Consider the following 18,567-nt stretch of genomic DNA (forward strand, 5'->3'; position numbering starts at 1 on the left):
GATGCGGATGGTCGCACGGTCGTTGCGTATGGTCAGACGCGGATCTCCGGTTGCGGATGACGTATGAATGGAAGAGATAGCGGATGGAAAGATCGATGGGAACTGAAGCGGCTAGCAAACCAAGTAAGAAACTCGACCTTGGTTCCCTAGAGAAAAATGGGGCAAAGTGAAACACAACTAATGATTGAAATCAAACGTCGTGTGATAGAGGCGGTATGGATTGAATCGGCGATGTACACGAGCGATGGGAAGTGTCGTACGCCGACTAGAAGAAGAGAGATCTCCTATCGGTCCTTCTAGGTTTTCTTTCAAGCCCAGTCCCGGACTAAGTTGTGAGAAAGAGAGTTGAGACAAGAAGCAAAGATTCACTCTTTGGAAAATTTATGATTTCATTCAAGTGTAAAGAGTCTAAGCTAGTGGCGTTGGGAGCTTAAATAGTGTAAGGGTTTATAGGGGACTAGGGACATGCGGACTCGCTATGGTGCGCACACGTTTGCCCTTGACGTGTCTTCATAGACGGTGAACACATCACCCTCTATGTGGTTTAAACAAGGCCACATACGTCACACTATTCCAACGTTCACAAGGGAAGAATCTAGAAAAGTTCAAAACGCAAAGTTTAAAGATAAAGGACAGAAAAGAAAGGTCGCGTCCTTAGGTTGAGTGCGGATGACACATCACTGACGTTAAACGCGGCGTTGCACGTATCCTTGGGTTAAACGCGGCGTTGTGCGTTAGGACTCGTCCCCTCATTAAAACCTTCTCCGGTAAACCTTATGGGACAAACCCGAAGTAAGGAAAAAGAGTACGAGTCATGATCCTAACGTCTTTGGCACCCTCATCCTTGGGTAAGGACAAAGGCCGTACGGATGGTCTAGCCAATGGTTGCCTTGGCCGAGTCGATCTCTTGGACTTCTTGGACGAAGTGGTTGATATTGTGTCTTGAAGTCCAGGATGAGCTCTTCCTCCGAGTGGTTGCATCGGGATGATCCTAGGCATGTTGGCTCCAAGTTTTCCCAAGGGTGATACAAGTACTCCGCTGGTGTCCTGGTCTGGTGCGAGTGTTCCTGGCCGCGTCTCCGGTCCCGTGCTCACATCAGTACTGATCCAAGCTGAACATCGCTCACCATCAAACCTTCGAAAATCCACTTTTCCCAGCCGAGTAACCCCAGAGTACTGACCTGGACCCGTAGATCCTCTACCCCTCGAATGCTCATAGCTAACCCCACCTGATTCCGGAGCCGCTGAATCCATCAAAGGGCTTTGTTCTTCAAGTTGCTTAGAACTCTGAGAAGCCTTTTGACCAGATATGATCTTGATCATCTGAAACATCTCTGCGATGTTCCGATCCAACTTACGATTCTGATTCGCGATCGCATACTCAAGGGCTTGCGTACGATCTAGCAAATTTTTGGTTTCCACCGGTGTCACTTTTTTTTCTTCTTCCATGGTAACACCCTCTCCCTCGTTGTCCAGCCTGTTTATATGTGAACGTGTTCCAACCATCGTTTCCAAGGATTTGCTTAGCTCTGATACCAATGTTAACGTAAATCAATAATCGTAGTGAATAGAGGAAATAGCAGAGAGTTGAAAAATAGAGAACTGAGAAACAGAGAGATCAAAAGCTGAATAACTTGTATTTGATAAAAAATGAATCAACGTTCAAGGAATACGAAGGTTCATCATCTCACCTTGAAAGTCTCTCCAGCAGAGATTCTCCCACAAAAACGATGAGGAAGAAGAAGTTTCTAGAGATTACAACTTAGGATAAACGTTGCATAAAAACAAATGCTGAGCTAACAAATGCTCTTATAGAGTGTTAACGTCGGCTAACAAACCTGACAAACACCGTTAACGCGAACTTATTCCTTCCGTGACGTTGACATCCTTAAACCGTCACTTCTCTTAGCTCATATCTAGCATGTGCCTCTCTTCTGATTCTTATCTCGACCTTACACGTGCAGCTCCGGATTTACTGTAACAATTCCAGACGAAAATAGTTGGTGTGACTTTCTTTGATGGCCAGCCGTTTCCACCGCCATTATGAGTGCGTTCTGGTTACGGCGTTCTCGTTACGCTGTTGTATGATTTGGTTTTTGATGGTGACAGCTCCGTTAAGCATATCTAGATCCAAACGCAAGTCGCGTAGAAACGGTGTGATGGTGCTTCTACTGAAAAGAATGAAAGAGACGAAGAGAAGAAGAAATCGCGTTTATTTTTTTGTCTCTCGGATTTGGATACCCGACGAATATCCGATTTTTTAACGGATCTCCGAAAACTAGATATCCGAATAAACTGATCCGAATCCGGATATTAAAACTAAGGATCCGTCGGATACAGATCCGGATACACTCAATTTTGTCGGATATCCAGCTTCATCTCAGGGCTAGTTTTAATACGAAAGTGAAACATTTGTTTACAATTATTATTGTTTGTAAAGTTGGAGAATAAAGTGGCTAATTCATTCTTTTTTTTCTATTTTTTTGTTAAAAACGTGGTTTCGTTCCTTCTCATCTATTATTTTCTTTGTTTTTCTATATTTATGGATAATCCTTGGCTGTTTATAAAATTGCAATGGAAGTTTCATCAATTTTGACACTAATATATCACAATTTTGGTTAAATAGGAGATTGTTTGTTAGAGTACCGAGCAATTTTGAATACATTCAACCAATATATTTCGATAAGATAAAACTAAATAAACAGTATTTTGTGATATTGGTAGGGTGGAATAGGTGCATGCACCCATTATACATAAACAGAACATATTATTGGTGTTGTTGTTTAGACTAATAATAGTAAAAGATAAAACATCTTTAATAGGACTAGTAGTATTCATGGCTCCTAAAAGATAAATCATCTCCATAAAAACAGTAAAAGATAAAAGCATCTCCTAGGACTAGTATTACTCATGGCTCGTAAACCACTAAAACAGAATCTTACTGATGTGTTTAATTGACAACGAACGATTGTGTGCTCAGCATATGTTGCGCAAAAGCCACTTTATAATATTCCGTTTCTGCCAAGTATCACTATCTTATATAATATGAGAAATACCAGAAAGTTTCTTCCTAACTTTGTATTACATGTGGCAGCGCATATTTTCGACACCTATCCTCACTTTTCAATTATTAAATTCTTTTAATTTATTTTTCTCAAAAGTATATACATTATTTTTCATCTTTACTAAATTGAAATGATATTTCTGTACTAAAAAATATATTGACACTTATGCAATGTTCTTTTAGTAATTATATATAGATATTATTTATTAATATTTTATTAGGGTGGCACTTTACAAAATTTGGTAAATGTACGGTTAAGTCAGGGTATGAAACGGCACGTCTGGATATTCCTAACACTTTCCAGGCTCTTGGGTGTGGCCCAGAGATTACTCCTCTTCTTGCTCGGGTTTGGCGGGTTCACTGTCCACCAAAAATTAAACATTTCATGTGGCAAGTGTTAACGGTAGTATTTTGGTGTCTGTTAATTTGAGACGGCGGGGCATAGATTGTGATGTCGGATGCATGAGGTGTGGGGCGGATGTGAAGACTGTTAATCATGCTATTTTTGTGTGTCCGCCAGCCCGTCAGGCATGGGCTTTGGCTAATGTACCTGTGGGGTCCCAACACTTTCCGACGGAATCTATTTATGCTAATGTGGATGATTTTCTGGGTTCTACGAATCTGGGTTCCCAAAAAGAGGTTTTCCCTTGGCTAATGTGGTATATCTGGAAAGCGCGAAATGCTTGTGTGTTTGAGAATCAAACAGAACGCCCAGATGACATTGTGCGAGTAGCGCAAGGGGAAGCGTCCTCTTGGCTCCAAGCACAGGTGGAAGACGAGGGTGAGGAGGCTATCCCCTCCTCTGTAGTTCCTAGCTCTCGGTTACAAGGGGGTAGTTATCCCCTTTCACTGGTTTACTCCGGTTATCGATGCTTTGTAGATGGCTCTTGGAAAGAGACCGATGCTTTTGCAGGTGCAGGATGGTTTTGTACTTCTATACAAGGATCGTCACCTTTTCTAGGCGCTACCAATTATCGGCGTAGTCTATCCCCGTTACATGAAGAAGTGGAAGCTTTCAGCTGGGGGATGCGGTGTATGATTGTCCACGACTTTCGAGATGTGGTTTTCTTTACGGACAGCTTGGATCTGGTGAAGATGGTGTCTTCCCCTCATGACTGGCCGGCCTTTGCAACATATTTGGATGGAATCAAGACAAATCGAGAGGAGTTTTCTTCTTTTTCTTTATGTCATATTCTTCGTAATGCAAATGTTAAAGCGGATTCTTTGGCATGCCAATTTGGTGTCTGTTAATTTGAGACGACGGAGCATAGATTGTGATGTCGAATACATGAGGTGTGGGGCGAATGTGAAGACTGTTAATCATGCTATTTTTGTGTGTCCGCCAGCCCGTCAGGCATGGGCTTTGGCCAATGTACCTGTGGGGTTCCAACACTTTCCGACGGAATCTATTTATGCTAATGTGGACGATTTTCTGGGTTCTACGAATCCGGGTTCCCAAAAAGAGGTTTTCCCTTGGCTAATGTGGTATATCTTGAAAGCGCGGAATGCCTGTGTGTTTGAGAATCAAACAGAACGCCCAGATGACATTGTGCGAGTAGCGCAAGGGGAAACGTCCTCTTGGCTCCAAGCACAGGTGGAAGACGAGGGTGAGGAGGCTATCCCCTCCTCTGTAGTTCCTACCTCTCGGTTACAAGGGGGTAGTTATCCCCTTTCACTGGTTTACTCCGGTTATCGATGCTTTGTAGATGGCTCTTGGAAAGAGACCGATGCTTTTGCAGGTGCAGGATGGTTTTGTACTTCTATACAAGGATCGTCACCTTTTCTAGGCGCTACCAATTATCGCCGTAGTCTATCCCCGTTACATGCAGAAGTGGAAGCTTTCAGCTGGGGGATGCGGTGTATGATTGTCCACGACTTTCGAGATGTGGTTTTCTTTACGGACAGCTTGGATCTGGTGAAGATGGTGTCTTCCCCTCATGACTGGCCGGCCTTTGCAACATATTTGGATGGAATCAAGACAAATCGAGAGGAGTTTTCTTCTTTTTCTTTATGTCATATTCCTCGTAATGCAAATGTTAAAGCGGATTTTTTGGCACGCCAAGCGTGCTTATCTCTGCATCATGTTTTGTTTGTAAACAATTTTCCTTCCAATTGGCTCTTTTGAGCTGATTCTTTTGTTGACAAAAAAAAATATATATATATTATTATTTTATATAATTAACATAACATTATAATTTTGCAAATAAGAAAGAATTAAATATTAATATTATAATTTTAGACAAAATAAATTTCCCATAATTAAAAATTTAAATATTAATATCATAATTTTGGAAAAATAGAATGTGATGGTTATTAAATTCTTTACTAATTTCAAGCTATAAAAATATTATAATAATTATTTGTTGACAAAAAAAATATAATATTAGTTTCACAGTTTTTGTGCCAAAAGATCAAATCAATTTATTCTAAATTAATTTTAAGATATAAAACAATATGATATTTTATTTTCTTTAATAGTAATCATTAACACAATTTATTGCATATTAATTCTTTAGAATGTAACTCCCATGATGTTTGAATTTTTTTTAGAAAAAAAACCTTCATCATATTAATACACTTTAATGTCTTAATTACAATACAATTTGTGTTTTACAAAAAAAAAATATAGACAAAACCTATGATATATTTATTCTTTGAAATGTAATCATAAATAGCTAGAGAAAGCCTTCATCAAACATCATATTCTACCTCTCACATAATTTTCTAAATTTTGTAATATTTAACTTTTCCCTTTATGTGACATTTGTATTTGAAATAAATTAGTTGAGTCAAAATTTTGGAGCATATATAGAAGTGAACATGTGAAATGTGGTTATTCATTAGAAAGAGTTAGATTAAGAAGGTCTTAGGCACATAACACATTCTCACTTGTAAATATTGGTAAATATTATTTCAAAATGCCTATTTTGTATATCAATATTGTAATTTGTTTTTCTTTTGATACATTCGATAAATTTTTAATAGAAAAATTTTACTTTTAGATCATAATTCGTAAACCTTAATAGATTTTATATCTTAGTCACAATATTTATGCTACTTATTAGTCATGCTATATTTTATACAAGTGTGTTTGTATGTATTACCCATGAAAATGAGTTTAAACAAATATTAACTGTTTCAAATACTATTACTTTAAATTTGTTCCTTAACGTTACAACTGTGTTTGTATGTATTTATTAACTTTCTTTCTGATAACAATTTTCATGGTCCTTTATTTTATTTATAGATTATGACTTTTGATGAGAAAGGTTTTGGGATGATTTAGGGTTTAGGGTCGAGGAAGTTTTGGAGGTCTAGGTGATATATATCTCATGATATGGGTTTCCAAAGCCATGTGATTCTTCCAAATTCAGTTTTTATTTTCTTACACAATTTAGTCTTAATTATTTTCTTAAAATATGATTAACATCTAATTTCTTTTTCACAGCATTATTGTTTGGGTTATATTATGTATGCACTTATTTTCTCTTCTCATATGTTCCATTATTTTTCCTAGACATAATCAATTGTTGATAATGTTATGATAGTGCTGACCCGAAAGCAGAGCAAGGCAATGGCATTTGACCATGTGTGCAAGTTTCATCAATACGCATTTAACAAGACTCACTTCTACCACATGTTTATCAAGTCAAAATATCCAAAGATCACCCTAAGCTAATCTCAATCGCATCCATCACATGATTTTAGAAATAAAAACATAGAAGAAAAAAAAAGATTATATGGTGAACAATTATTTTATGTTCTCTTAAGTTATACAGTTAACACTAAAAAAAGTAACTTAGTAATACGATGGTATGTTTTCACTCTTTTTCATTGGTCATTTTGAGTATAATATATATATATATATATATATATATATTTAAACAGAAAAGTATAACACAAAAAGCAATTTTAATTTGATATAATAATATATCAATATATTAATAAAAAAAATTTACTCAATTCTAAACTAAAACTCAGTTTGCATTTAGTATGTTCAATAGATATAAAGTATGTGATAAAAATATAGAAATATCTAACAGAGAACTTTCATTTCCAAATGCAATTAATCAAGAAACAGAAAAAATTCTACTTGTGGAACACAAATGCATTTGAAGTCATTTGTATAATCCATTAAGATTAAAATATTTTATTGCTAAAACATTCAAATTAGAATAATAAATCTTTTAAGCATGTGTTAAGCATGCTGGTAATATATAAATATCAAAATTATTTAAGCTACCTTTAGTATCTAATTAATGAACTTAATTACACAGAGAATGAAGGAAGAGGATGAGTTTCGGCTCAAGAAGAGATTATTCGAGAAATTTAAGCTATGGTCTTTCCCTTTTTGGAGGTGTCTGGTTTTAGAAGATATTGACGTTTTATAGATTATGGTAAAAGCGGACAAACTAACACATAGTATCCATGCTCAGCCGCTTTTTAATTTATATGTAATCAATGTTTTTTTCCCAACGTAAAAAAATGTTTGTATGTCTTGATTGTGCATCAAAACATGAAAGCTCTATATATTATAGGATACAGACTGAATATTTTGAGGTAACCTTTCATAATAACAAAATTTTAGTTAAATGCTTAACTGATCAATAGTCATTCATTTTCAGTGACCGAGTCTACTTCTAGTATATATATATAAACATAACAAATAACAAACATAAAATAATTTATTGAAACACAAAATCTAAAAATTTATTATTTGTTTAATAAATTTTATATATGTTAAAATTATTATAAACTTATCTCGCGCGAGTCTACTTCTAGTAAGCGATCGATCCTGCCTCCGCTCTTCTTCCTCTCCTTTACATCTCTCTGGCCAAATCTCTTATCCTTTCTCTGTTTTTCTGTTAAACAGTGGCCACCGTTGCCGCAACACCCTCTTCTAATGAGAAACCTTACAGCATCTCACAAATAAAGGCTTATATACCAATAACACTTGATATCAAAAAGTTCAACTATCAAGTTTGGAGAGAGCTTTTTGAAACTCATTGCATCTGTTTTGGGGTTTTCGGACATCTTGATGGCACAACCGTCTCCACCGATGACACTGCAAAAAAATGGCAAGAACACGGTGGCTAAGTCAAGATGTGGATCTATGGCACTATTTCTAAATCGATCCTTGACACCGTCCTCAAAACGAAGTGCTGAGCTCGTGACTTGTGGCTAACAATCGAGAATCTGTTTCAAGACATCCAAGAAGCTTGTGCCTTGGAAATTGAAAGTGAGCTTCGCACCACCGTGATTGGAGATCTCTTTGTTGATCACGACTACTGCCAGAAGCTTAAGTCCATGTCCGACCTTCTCTCTAATCTTGACTCACCGGTTACAGAACGTGCTCTCGTCATGCATCTCTTCAATGGCCTCTCTGATAAGTTTGATAACATAATTAATGTTATCAAACACAAATCTCCCATCCCAGGTTTCATTGAAGCTCGATCTATGGTTTCAATGGAGGAGAAGCGCCTAACCCTGTCTTTTCCCACTAACACATAGACCTCTAACCAGAATATTTCGGCAGCTGCCATGGCTGCCGCATCCCTCCTCTGTTCTCACATCTCTACTATATCCAAAAAAGATTCTGACACAACCTTTGCTGTTGACACCTCCTATCTTATTTTCTCTGCATACATCGTCTTTACCATGCAGCTAGGCTTTGCTTTGCTAACCACTGGTTAGTGGTTAGCAAGTGTTGTGTCAACAGCAATTGTTGTGTCAGAATCCTTTTTGGATATAGTAGAGATGTGAGAACAGAGGAGGGATGCGGCAGCCATGGCAGCTGCCCAAGTATTCAGGTTAGAGGTCTGTGTGTCAGGAACAAAATAGGAAAATAAAAATTCAAAACACTATTTGATGACAATATTTTACATGATTGCTATTTTCTTACTCTTCATTCTTGTTTGGCAAATCATCTAAAAAAAAAAAAAGGAGCGAGTCGCATGGAGTTCCAAATTTGGTTGGCAAGGTATCCATAAATAGACAAGTTGCCTAGTTTCATGCACTAAGCTTACCCATAAAATCAGATAGATCACATGGTTGCATCAATCATAAAAACAAAGAGAGAAGGAGAGAGACATGACTGAAGAGAGCCCAGAAGAGGATCATGGGTCTCCTGAAATAGCCGAAACGAATCCAGGAAGCCCTTCTTCAAAGACCAACAACAACAATAACAACATCAACAACAAAGAACAAGATCGGTTCCTTCCCATTGCTAATGTCGGAAGGATCATGAAAAAGGTTCTTCCCGGTAACGGTAAGATCTCGAAAGAAGCCAAAGAAACCGTTCAAGAATGCGTCTCGGAGTTCATCAGTTTTGTCACTGGTGAAGCTTCTGATAAGTGTCAGAGAGAGAAGAGGAAGACCATCAACGGAGATGACATCATTTGGGCCATTACAACTCTCGGATTCGAAGACTACGTGGCTCCATTAAAGGTTTACCTCTGCAAATACAGAGACACCGAGGGAGAGAAAGTTAACAGCCCAAAACAGCAACAACAACAACAAAGACAACAGCAACAACAGATTCAACAACAGAACCATCATAACTACCAGTTCCAAGAACAAGACCAGAACAACAATAACATGTCATGTACTAGTTACATCTCTCATCATCATCCTTCTCCATTCCTACCCGCCGATCATCAACCATTTCGCAATATTGCTTTCTCTCCTAAATCATTGCAGAAACAGTTCCCGCAGCAGCATGATAACATTGATTCCATTCACTGGTGAGAGACTTTCGTTTTTATTTTTATTTTCTTTTTCTTTTTTCTTTCTATAAGTTATATGCTTTCTTTACCTTTTGTGAGAACAATCTTGATCCTTATATAAACAAACTGTTGCTATATAGACACATTAGATACGTACATCGATCTTGATATTTTCAGTATTACCCATGTCATGATTTTGTGTAATAGAATGAATACTTATTCATATATTTTTCGGATAAAACTGAATCACACAACAGGAATATGTAGCAAGTCAGATACACAACTAACTGGGTTTCATATGGTGAATATTTGGTTTAACCCACGGTAAGTATAAATCTAATTCAGTGTTGATAATCCAAAACTTTGAACCTTTTTTACCAAGAAAGTGATACTTATCACCTTACTATTTGAAAGTTACGAAAAATGTTATACCTGAAAAATGTCATGTATCTCGAACTAGTTGATTTTGGGAAATAATTTGTTGACACTAAAGAGAATGGTGTTCATTGTTCATCACTGCTCATAGTATCTTATCACTCAGAGCACGATGCAATAATATAAAATTATAAACTTGAGGGCCCTGTAAGTATAATGTTGCTGCTATGAATCTGATTGGATAAGAAGAAACCCAATTATCTTATTTTTTTTACATATTAATAACATAGAAACTGGAAACTATGAATCTGATTGAGTAAGAAGAACCCAAATAATTAACATTTTTTTTTTTACATAAAAACAAGAGAGAGCAGCGATTATGAATCTGCTTGGGTATGAAGCAACCACATTATGAATTTTTACATATAAATAAGAGAAAGTAGACTAATTCATTTTGGGAACCAGATTTAGTCATCTTTGTAGACCAAAGTCGGATACTCTGGACTCCACATGTTGTTTTCCACGTACTCCATCAGCTCCTCCTGCGAAACGCACAACACAGCGTCAACACAATTAACATTTCGGCTTAGTTTTTGGTTGGTCTTTATATTCTCTACTGGAGACATCAGGTAAGCACTATTCTTTTACTAGCATATAACCAAACTCATATACATTCTATGCAGAATACGATTTGATCATCAGGAGTTCCAAATAGACCAGAGGCGTTATTTCAACGTCTTTTCTTTTCCCCATAGTTTCTAATTACACTATAGATGGTCATAAGCTGAATTACCTCATTAAGCTTCTGGAGCTCTCGAGCGTCCATTTCCCTATATCCGCCGACCAGATCCTCCTCAATCGCTTCCTTAATCACCGCAGCTGCTATTCTTTTTGTTATGTCTCGTATCCTGCAATTTCGATTCCACAAACCAGATATAACAACATCTCTATCAAAACCCTTTTCTTATGCAACACGAAGAATGTGCTTTTATTGTGTCACCTTGATATTGGAGGATATATAATCCCCTGTAGCACTTCTTCTTCGCTCATGTATGCTGCTAGGCTGCAGTTGTTTAGCGGAACAGTGTCATGATTCAACATTCATAAAAATTACGGGAATTGATTTATTTCAGTGTCTTCTTATATAAGAAGATCTACATCAACTAGTGTACGAAACCTCAACCATACTTTGGTCACTGTCTCGTGGGTGGATATATGTTAACAGTCCATGACATTAGCCAAATAGGTGATTGATAATTTGCACACAATATTTATAATTCTCTGAATATGGTCTATATTAATATATATCATGGTACTCTTAAATAAAGATAAAATCAGTAAAAAATTAATGCACTAGATAAGGAAAAGAGCTTACCACTCAGATGCGGCCTGAAGCATACCATCCGAGACGATGGGAGCACCAGATAGAAGAGTACCAAGTCCAATACTACATAAAAATTTACAAGATTATAACTTTTTTTTTTCAGGATGTTATTAATCCACCCAGTCAAGAGTGTATGCAATTTTTTCCGACGAAAACTAACCCCGGAAATAGGTACATGTTGTTTCCCTGGTTGCAATGTCCTACTTGACCATTCCCTGCCACAAAAAATGTACTATTATATTAAACCAAAGCCTTACAGAGAACAAATATCTAGTAAGGTCAATTTATTACATTACTGAAAATAAAGGAGCAGTTAGGATTTTCTTCCCATATAAAAATGGACAACAAATGATGCAGTGGTACATACCGAATTCCACATTCTTGAATGGGCTTCCACTCGCAAAAATCATATTCTCGCCTAATATAGAAAATGCATCTTGAGGCGTGCATTCAGCTGTAATTTTAAGCATAAGTTACTATATCAATTCTGACAAGAATCACAAATAACTACAAACCATCTCAATGCAAACGAAGGGAACAAATTACCATTTTTTGTAGGGTTTGACATTGCAAAAATAGCAGGTCTTGTCGAGGTTGAACCTTTCATGGCTTCTAAAACCTTAAACACAATATCCCAACAATGACTTCCATATGTCAGATTCATGCAAGCAAGACGCACCAAAACTTCTTACAGCATTATGAATCATGCAAGCAAGATGCACCAACGCCTCTTACAGCACTATGACCTATGCTACAGTCGACTTGCTCATTCATTTAAATAGCAGTTACCATGGAAACCAGATTATGAGGGCAGTCGATAGTGGTCACTAAGAAATACGATATTTCATTTGCTCGCTTATCTAATTAGATAAATCAATGATTCTGTTGCATAGCATTAGATATGTTTAGGCGTTTGGCAGCTTTCCTTACCTCTTTTGAGAATAACCCTCCAACGGCAGATAAACCAAGAAGCACATCAGGTTTAACTTCACGAACCTAGCCACCGATGAAACAGAAAACCATTAGTTTCTTACTAGTATTAAGCAGGAAAACATTTTAAGGGAGAATTTCTATCAAACACCAGACCCATTGCCAAATTAGATATAGAATACTGGATGGATATATTGATAAAAAGAATCACAGACCACTTCCACAAGAGTTGCTCCTTCTTTTAATCCCTGACGCTCCATTTCTTTAGTCTTCCTAGCAAAAGGCTGAGCCTCTGGGTCAATATTTTCTCGTCCTTCAGTGATAAGACCCTGATTTAAGTGCAACAAAAAGAGTTAACAACTTCAGCTCCTTAAGCTATTGGACCAACAGGTCCAAAACACACGACAAAACAAAAGGGATGATGAAGTATTTGGCAAGCAGTAAAGGAAACCAGAGGGAAATCGCTTGACAGGGTTAAAACATCTTATTGATACACATTCCACATCGGTGGGATAAAGAAATAATCAATGCCATATAAAGCACCACTGGTCCCCCCACTCATAAGCTAGCTTTTGTGGTGGGTTCTACCTTTGGGCTTTATTGGCTTGGTTTAAGGTCCAATATGGACTAAAGTGGTATCAAAGCGTAACAAATGGTATCAAAGCACTCGATCCTTGGACATGCGACGTCCGGCTGGGGAGGAGAGAAACGGGAGAGGCCCAAAGTAACAGCCGCCCGAGTGGACGTCGCTGTCTAAAGGGGGCGGTAATGATACACATCCCACATCCGCGGGATAAAGAAATAATCAATGCCATATAAAGCACCACTGGTCCCCCCACTCATAAGCTAGCTTTTGTGGTGGGTTCTACCTTTGGGCTTTATTGGCTTGGTTTAAGGTCCAATATGGACTAAAGTGGTATCAAAGCGTAACACTTATCAGCTCCCTAAGCTGAAAATCAATCACACCACTATATAATAATAAATATACCTGAGCATCAACCACCCAAAATTGACTTTGTGCACTATCAAATGCAGTTTCAGTATTTCCCAACATCCGCGCCATTGTCTTCCTTGCAGCATTTAGAACACCGATTCCGGCACTGCAAAAATCAAAGATTTTTACAAGGAAACTCAATATTCTGACATAACTATTCTAAGTTGACTTATGCAGTGATGCAGCTGAAAGATTCCATCTGTTAAATCCCTTCAAACAATCCTCGGCCAGTAAATAAATAAACAATAATACCAAGACCAATTTTTTACAAATACAAATCTCTGGTAAACTAGGACCGTCCAGGAAAGACTAGAAAATAGCAACAGAGAATAGCTTACCTTCCAGCGCCAGCAACAACAATCTTCATCTTAGGAAAATCAATCATAGGCCGCCCCTGTGCTCGAACTGCTCCAAGAAGACCAGCGATTGCAACCCCTGCAGTCCCCTAAGCCAGATCATGAAAACATATTAGTCAAAACATAAAAAAAAAACAAGATTTTTGTATCAACATTTAGATTTCCAAAACCCCTTCTTGTTGTCTGTTTTAATGGATCTGATTTTATGAAAAAAGATAAAGAAAACTTGAACGATAAAATGATGGTTAGAGCACATAATATATGATATTTTAAAAATAATAGTGCCTAATTATTTCAAACATTGTAAGTGCTCCAGCAAAGGCCAGGCAAACTTAACTGACACATTGACCTAATATAATACTTCAGAGCTAAATAATGGTATTTCATCTTTACAAGAATCGTTTTATGGCGGAAGACTCATTACCTGGACATCATCATTGAACATTCGATTGGTGTATCTATACCTCTGCAATAATTTGAAAGCCCACTTGCTCTGGAAATCCTCAAACTGTGGGTAGAAACACATTTAAGTTTCATAATAAGAAACATTTGATATACCAAAGATCTATGAAGCATCGGTTACCTGCACAATAACATGTGGCCACCGGGTATACACTGCCTCCATAAATTCATCAATAACAGATATATACTCGTCATCCTCTAAACGACGTTGCTGCAGACCCAAATCTGTCAAAATAAAACCACACACAGTAAGAACGATTACATGACAGAGGATAAGCTATTCTCGTTCATGTCTCTGAACGATTGGAAATCCCTAAACCATGAAAGAAAAAAATAAAATGTCGGACAACCAAATTATGTTGTTTCAAAGACAAAGAAAAAAAGACATAAATGATATGACAGACTTTTACACAATACTATAAAGACCTTTGACATTTTAATATATGTATGTATGCATACACAAAACTCAACTATGCATTCTTTACCTCATTATGTAAAGAGATTAAGAGACAGATAATAAATATGCTTCACCATACTAAAATCGCAAACATCAGCAAACAGTTATATTATATTGTATGTAGTAGGAAAGAAGAACGCCGTTAAAATATTAATCCTATCGTAGTCATCTTATGATAATGGACTTTATAAAGGTAAGAGGGGCAAATGAATCTTACACATGGGGTCCTTGAGTAGTTTTTCATTGTTCGTTCCAACATCAATCATGACAGGTAGTACCTAAACCAGCATGTGCACGCAAGTATTGTATCACATCATCATAGAGAAAAATAGAGATGGGGAGGAATAAGAAAATATTAGATGCTGCAAGTACCCGTTGAGGATTTATTCCAGCTGCGGCAACGTATAAATCAAGCTTCCCAACAGCAATTCCAATTCCATGAACACCTAGATCTCCAAGACCCAAAATCCGGCTTCCATCGGTAACAACAATCATATCAACCTAAATGTATAGCAAAACGTTATATCAGTAAACAAATGGTCACTAGAAGATATACCAGTTTCTTGGTATACAGTAAGAGAAAGAGGGTAGAATGGGTTGAATCAGTCAGCCAAACATAGTTAAGCACAGTGTCGTCATATATATGAAGGACCTGTTCAGCTGGCCAGTTGTAAACCATGGACATCATTTCACCACGATCTTCAGCACTAAAATACATTCCTCTAGGCCTCCTAAACAACCCACTGTAGTTCTGGCAGACAAGACCAACCGTAGGAGTGTAGACTATTGGCGCATACTCCTCAATATTGTTAATCAAAACCTAAAACAACGGGAAAAAAAAAAAATAACGTTAACAGCCTCTTCAGAAAACAACAAGGCAAGCGATGTGAGCAAAAGGTAAGTGAGTTAACCTTATAGTACATGGTCTCATTTCGGTCATGCAAGCGATTAAGGATTCGCCACTTAGCCAAAGCATTAGGATCAGAAGGTCCATCTCTTGCTTGCTCCTCCAGCCTCTTCAGGTCAGTCACTGGTGAGAAAAGTCAGATCATGTCAAATGAGTAAGAAACACTAACAGGCAGGGAAACATAAACAAAGGTTCCAGTAGCAAGTAAACTCACTAAAACGCTGAATTTGCTGCTCAGAATCCATAACATTAGGTGGAAGAAGTCCTCTAAGATCAAGACGGTTCCTCTCCGTCATCGTAAACGCAGTTCCCTACAGAGAGAGATCGATTCCGATTACACAAGATCCAGATTCGTGTTCACACTCAAAATCCAAGTTGAAAAAAGAGAAGGGGGTGGGGTGGGGGGGGGGGGGGGGGGTTTGAAGCTAAAGTACAGTACCTTGTTGAACCAAGGGTCATGGAGGATATCGAGACCTTGTTTATGGACGATGGTGGGACGGTGACCTTCGGATGTGGTGAAAGATCTGACGGAGGAATAAAGTATCCTCCGATGGAGAATTCGGCTGAGAGAAGAGCTCAGCCGGAGCTTATTGGCCATGCCCATCGTTATTCGGAATCTATTGCGAAGGTCGTACCGATCTGGGATGGAGATTATTTTTTTTTACACACAGCTCAAACTGGACAAGAGACTCTTGAGTCTTGACTCTCCGTGTGGGGTTGTTTTTTATGATGATTCTTCAATATCGCAGACGCAGACTCTCTATTTTCTTTCTTTTTCCCAATTTTCTTTTATTTTTTATATTCGAAGATTCTTATTTCAACTTTTCTCCCACACCCAATTTAGTCAAAAGAACCGTTTACAATTTTCCGTCTTCTATAAAATTTGCAATTTTCATGCTGTCAACATTTATCATGGCACAGTATTTTATATATTTTATATTGATTTTTTTTAACAAATATTTAAAAAATTAGTTTTTGACCCGTGCATAAGAACGGAATTATTATTTGTGAAATTTAATATAATAGAAGTTTTAGTAATTTTGACAATATAATTTAGTTGTATATTATCAATTTACTTTTAGTAATTTTAACAATATAATATGATACTATATTATCAATTTAGATGTTAATACTTAAAATAACATTAATTTGTTAAAATTAATATATTGGTAAGTACTTTACAATGTATAATTTGGTTGAATTTTTATAATTTTTTAATGTTACTCCTAAATGTAGTTATATGTATTTAAAAATATAAAAATATAAATTTTATAATCATGTAAAACTAAACTAAAAGTAACAATAAAAAATTGAAGATACCCTTTATAATATGTTAAAATGAGAAATATGGCATTTTGTTTTAGATAAAACAGGAAAATTAAGAGATTCCATAAAATAATGAGAATATTTGTGTGATTGTTTAAATAGTAATAACAACTAATGAAAATACTACACTAATTATTTAAAGTAGAGGAATTAATTATTCCGGTTTGTTTTATTTGGAAATCTCGTTTGCTTTGACTGTTAAATTAAATAAAAGGAAATGAGATGATTTAGAAAAATATACAGAAAAGGAGTTAATGTAAAAACCTCTATCCTTTGTCGGCACCATTCTTAGCCAGTTAATTGCGATGTGAGCCACCTCCGCCCAGACCTTCCTCTCTCTTTCACCATCGTTCTTTCGACATAAATCTTTTGTGTATATGAAATACATGAGCTGCACATGTATTGGAGAAACCTTTAAGTATGTTCTGCTTTTGTAAGCAACCTTAGATGTTAATTTTTTCTTTGTTGATGATTCTTGAACAGCATCAATGACATCATCACGTAGTCGTTTTGTGTTTGGAGTAAGAGGAGAAGACAAAGACAATTCACTATCTTTTGTTTCTGAAAAGGTATTTTCCAACTGCAAATATTGGAGAAAACTTTAATGTATATATGAGAGAGCTATAATAATAATTTAGTATGTAGAAATATGAAAAACTATATAACTTGAATATCGTTTGACATGCTTGAAATGATAGATACTTCAGATTGAGTTCTCTCCTTGTAAATGTAAACCACGCTAATAAAGATGTTTCCATTCACAACTAAGACAATAATACAAATACAGTAACTATCTTTGTAACAAGGTACCTTGAAGATTAGATTATCTTGAAATTTCTGAACAGTTTGTGGTTTTTCAATGAGTTTAACAACTTTGAAACTTGATTGTGGATTCTTTTTTTCAGTACCTTTGACATGAACAATCCAAACAATGCCCCTTCCTTGTAACTCAATGAGATCTTGATGAATTTCACCTTGACGGTTAAACTACACAATAAATTAGAGAAAGAAGTTTGGTTATAAGGTGATAGTTATATATGTAAAAAAAAAAAAAAATAGGTTCGGTCCATGACATAGAGTTGTATTAAAAAAATGCAAACCACACCTAAAGTTGTTGTTCAAGCAATTCATAGGCAGACTTATGAATAAGTTGCATAACTTCCCTATCAAACAAAAGGAATGTTGCGGTTGCAGCTGTATGATCAACAACTTTAACATGTACTTTGTACCTGAGAGGAAAACAAAGAAGGCTAATATTTTAGTCCTTTTGATATGCGAGTTTCATACTTTATTAAATTGTTAAGGTCAGCATTACCTTATACTTGTTGAAGTTTCTTCCTTGTCGCAATGATCGGATGAGTACTTGTTGAGGTCAAGTTATTCTGTTTCTGGATTAAAATAGGGCATGACCCTCTTTAAACATTGTGTGCATCCAACATAGTACCATTCAATGTCTTTTCAAAATTCCAAAATTCTAGCAAAAGTAACGCAAGTATTTTCCTGACAATTTTAAAATCAGATAAGTATATATCAACTTTATATTAAATAGACTTGAATTTTTTTTTTGTGCAAAAAAATAGACTTGAA

The 18,567-nt window shown here is 36.5% G+C and overlaps 5 protein-coding genes across 6 annotated transcripts; 3 read left to right on the forward strand and 2 right to left on the reverse strand.

Annotated features, from left to right (window-relative positions):
• Positions 1-371: 371 nt before the first annotated feature.
• Positions 372-2,288, reverse strand: LOC104766633 (uncharacterized). Its single transcript, XM_010490550.2, has 2 exons — positions 1,692-2,288; positions 372-1,529 (listed from the first exon to the last, which is right to left on the reverse strand). Exon 2 carries the CDS (start codon positions 1,504-1,506, stop codon positions 775-777), a length of 732 nt encoding a protein of 243 aa, XP_010488852.1. The 5' UTR covers positions 1,507-1,529; positions 1,692-2,288; the 3' UTR covers positions 372-774.
• Positions 2,289-3,526: 1,238 nt separating this feature from the next.
• On the forward strand, positions 3,527-4,315 carry LOC147920806 (uncharacterized). Its single transcript, XM_087501236.1, has one exon. The coding sequence runs from the start codon at positions 3,527-3,529 to the stop codon at positions 4,313-4,315; it is 789 nt and encodes a 262-aa protein (XP_087357362.1).
• Positions 4,316-4,352: 37 nt separating this feature from the next.
• Positions 4,353-8,161, forward strand: LOC147920807 (uncharacterized). Its single transcript, XM_087501238.1, has 2 exons — positions 4,353-4,923; positions 7,938-8,161. The coding sequence occupies exons 1-2, from the start codon at positions 4,353-4,355 to the stop codon at positions 8,159-8,161; spliced, it is 795 nt and encodes a 264-aa protein (XP_087357364.1).
• A 693-nt stretch (positions 8,162-8,854) lies between these two features.
• LOC104766631 (nuclear transcription factor Y subunit B-7-like) lies at positions 8,855-10,372 on the forward strand. 2 transcript variants are annotated; one of them, XM_010490548.3, is made up of 2 exons: positions 9,010-9,807; positions 10,047-10,372. In XM_010490548.3, exons 1-2 carry the CDS (start codon positions 9,155-9,157, stop codon positions 10,054-10,056), a joined length of 663 nt encoding a protein of 220 aa, XP_010488850.1. In that variant the 5' UTR covers positions 9,010-9,154; the 3' UTR covers positions 10,057-10,372. The 2 variants fall into 2 exon arrangements, with proteins under 2 accessions (XP_010488851.1, XP_010488850.1); XM_010490549.3 differs by lacking the exon at positions 10,047-10,372 and having other exon boundaries at positions 8,855-10,030.
• Positions 10,373-10,374: 2 nt separating this feature from the next.
• On the reverse strand, positions 10,375-16,500 carry LOC104766630 (NAD-dependent malic enzyme 1, mitochondrial). Its single transcript, XM_010490547.3, has 19 exons — positions 16,094-16,500; positions 15,869-15,965; positions 15,659-15,777; positions 15,400-15,567; positions 15,120-15,248; positions 14,965-15,025; positions 14,412-14,515; positions 14,253-14,336; positions 13,811-13,917; positions 13,467-13,578; positions 12,694-12,807; positions 12,479-12,544; positions 12,095-12,167; positions 11,916-12,002; positions 11,709-11,763; positions 11,540-11,611; positions 11,165-11,227; positions 10,958-11,072; positions 10,375-10,706 (listed from the first exon to the last, which is right to left on the reverse strand). Exons 1-19 carry the CDS (start codon positions 16,256-16,258, stop codon positions 10,632-10,634), a joined length of 1,866 nt encoding a protein of 621 aa, XP_010488849.1. The 5' UTR covers positions 16,259-16,500; the 3' UTR covers positions 10,375-10,631.
• Positions 16,501-18,567: the final 2,067 nt, after the last annotated feature.

Source organism: Camelina sativa, chromosome 19 (assembly GCF_030686135.1).
Source record: "Camelina sativa cultivar CO46 ecotype springtype chromosome 19, ASM3068613v1".
NCBI lineage: Eukaryota > Viridiplantae > Streptophyta > Magnoliopsida > Brassicales > Brassicaceae > Camelina > Camelina sativa.

Bases quoted from the DNA above. Each gene is read 5' to 3' on its own strand.
- LOC104766633 (XM_010490550.2), bottom strand. From the start codon at position 1,506: ATGGTTGGAACACGTTCACATATAAACAGGCTGGACAACGAGGGAGAG.
- LOC147920806 (XM_087501236.1), top strand. From the start codon at position 3,527: ATGAGGTGTGGGGCGGATGTGAAGACTGTTAATCATGCTATTTTTGTG.
- LOC147920807 (XM_087501238.1), top strand. From the start codon at position 4,353: ATGAGGTGTGGGGCGAATGTGAAGACTGTTAATCATGCTATTTTTGTG. The intron at 4,924-7,937 runs GTATGATTGTCC...TCTGTTAAACAG, and splicing joins TTTCAGCTGGGGGATGCGGT to TGGCCACCGTTGCCGCAACA.
- LOC104766631 (XM_010490548.3), top strand. From the start codon at position 9,155: ATGACTGAAGAGAGCCCAGAAGAGGATCATGGGTCTCCTGAAATAGCC.
- LOC104766630 (XM_010490547.3), bottom strand. From the start codon at position 16,258: ATGGGCATGGCCAATAAGCTCCGGCTGAGCTCTTCTCTCAGCCGAATT. The intron at 14,516-14,964 runs GTAAGATTCATT...TTATTTTGACAG, and splicing joins ACTACTCAAGGACCCCATGT to ATTTGGGTCTGCAGCAACGT. The intron at 10,707-10,957 runs GTAATTCAGCTT...TGCGTTTCGCAG, and splicing joins AGCTCCAGAAGCTTAATGAG to GAGGAGCTGATGGAGTACGT.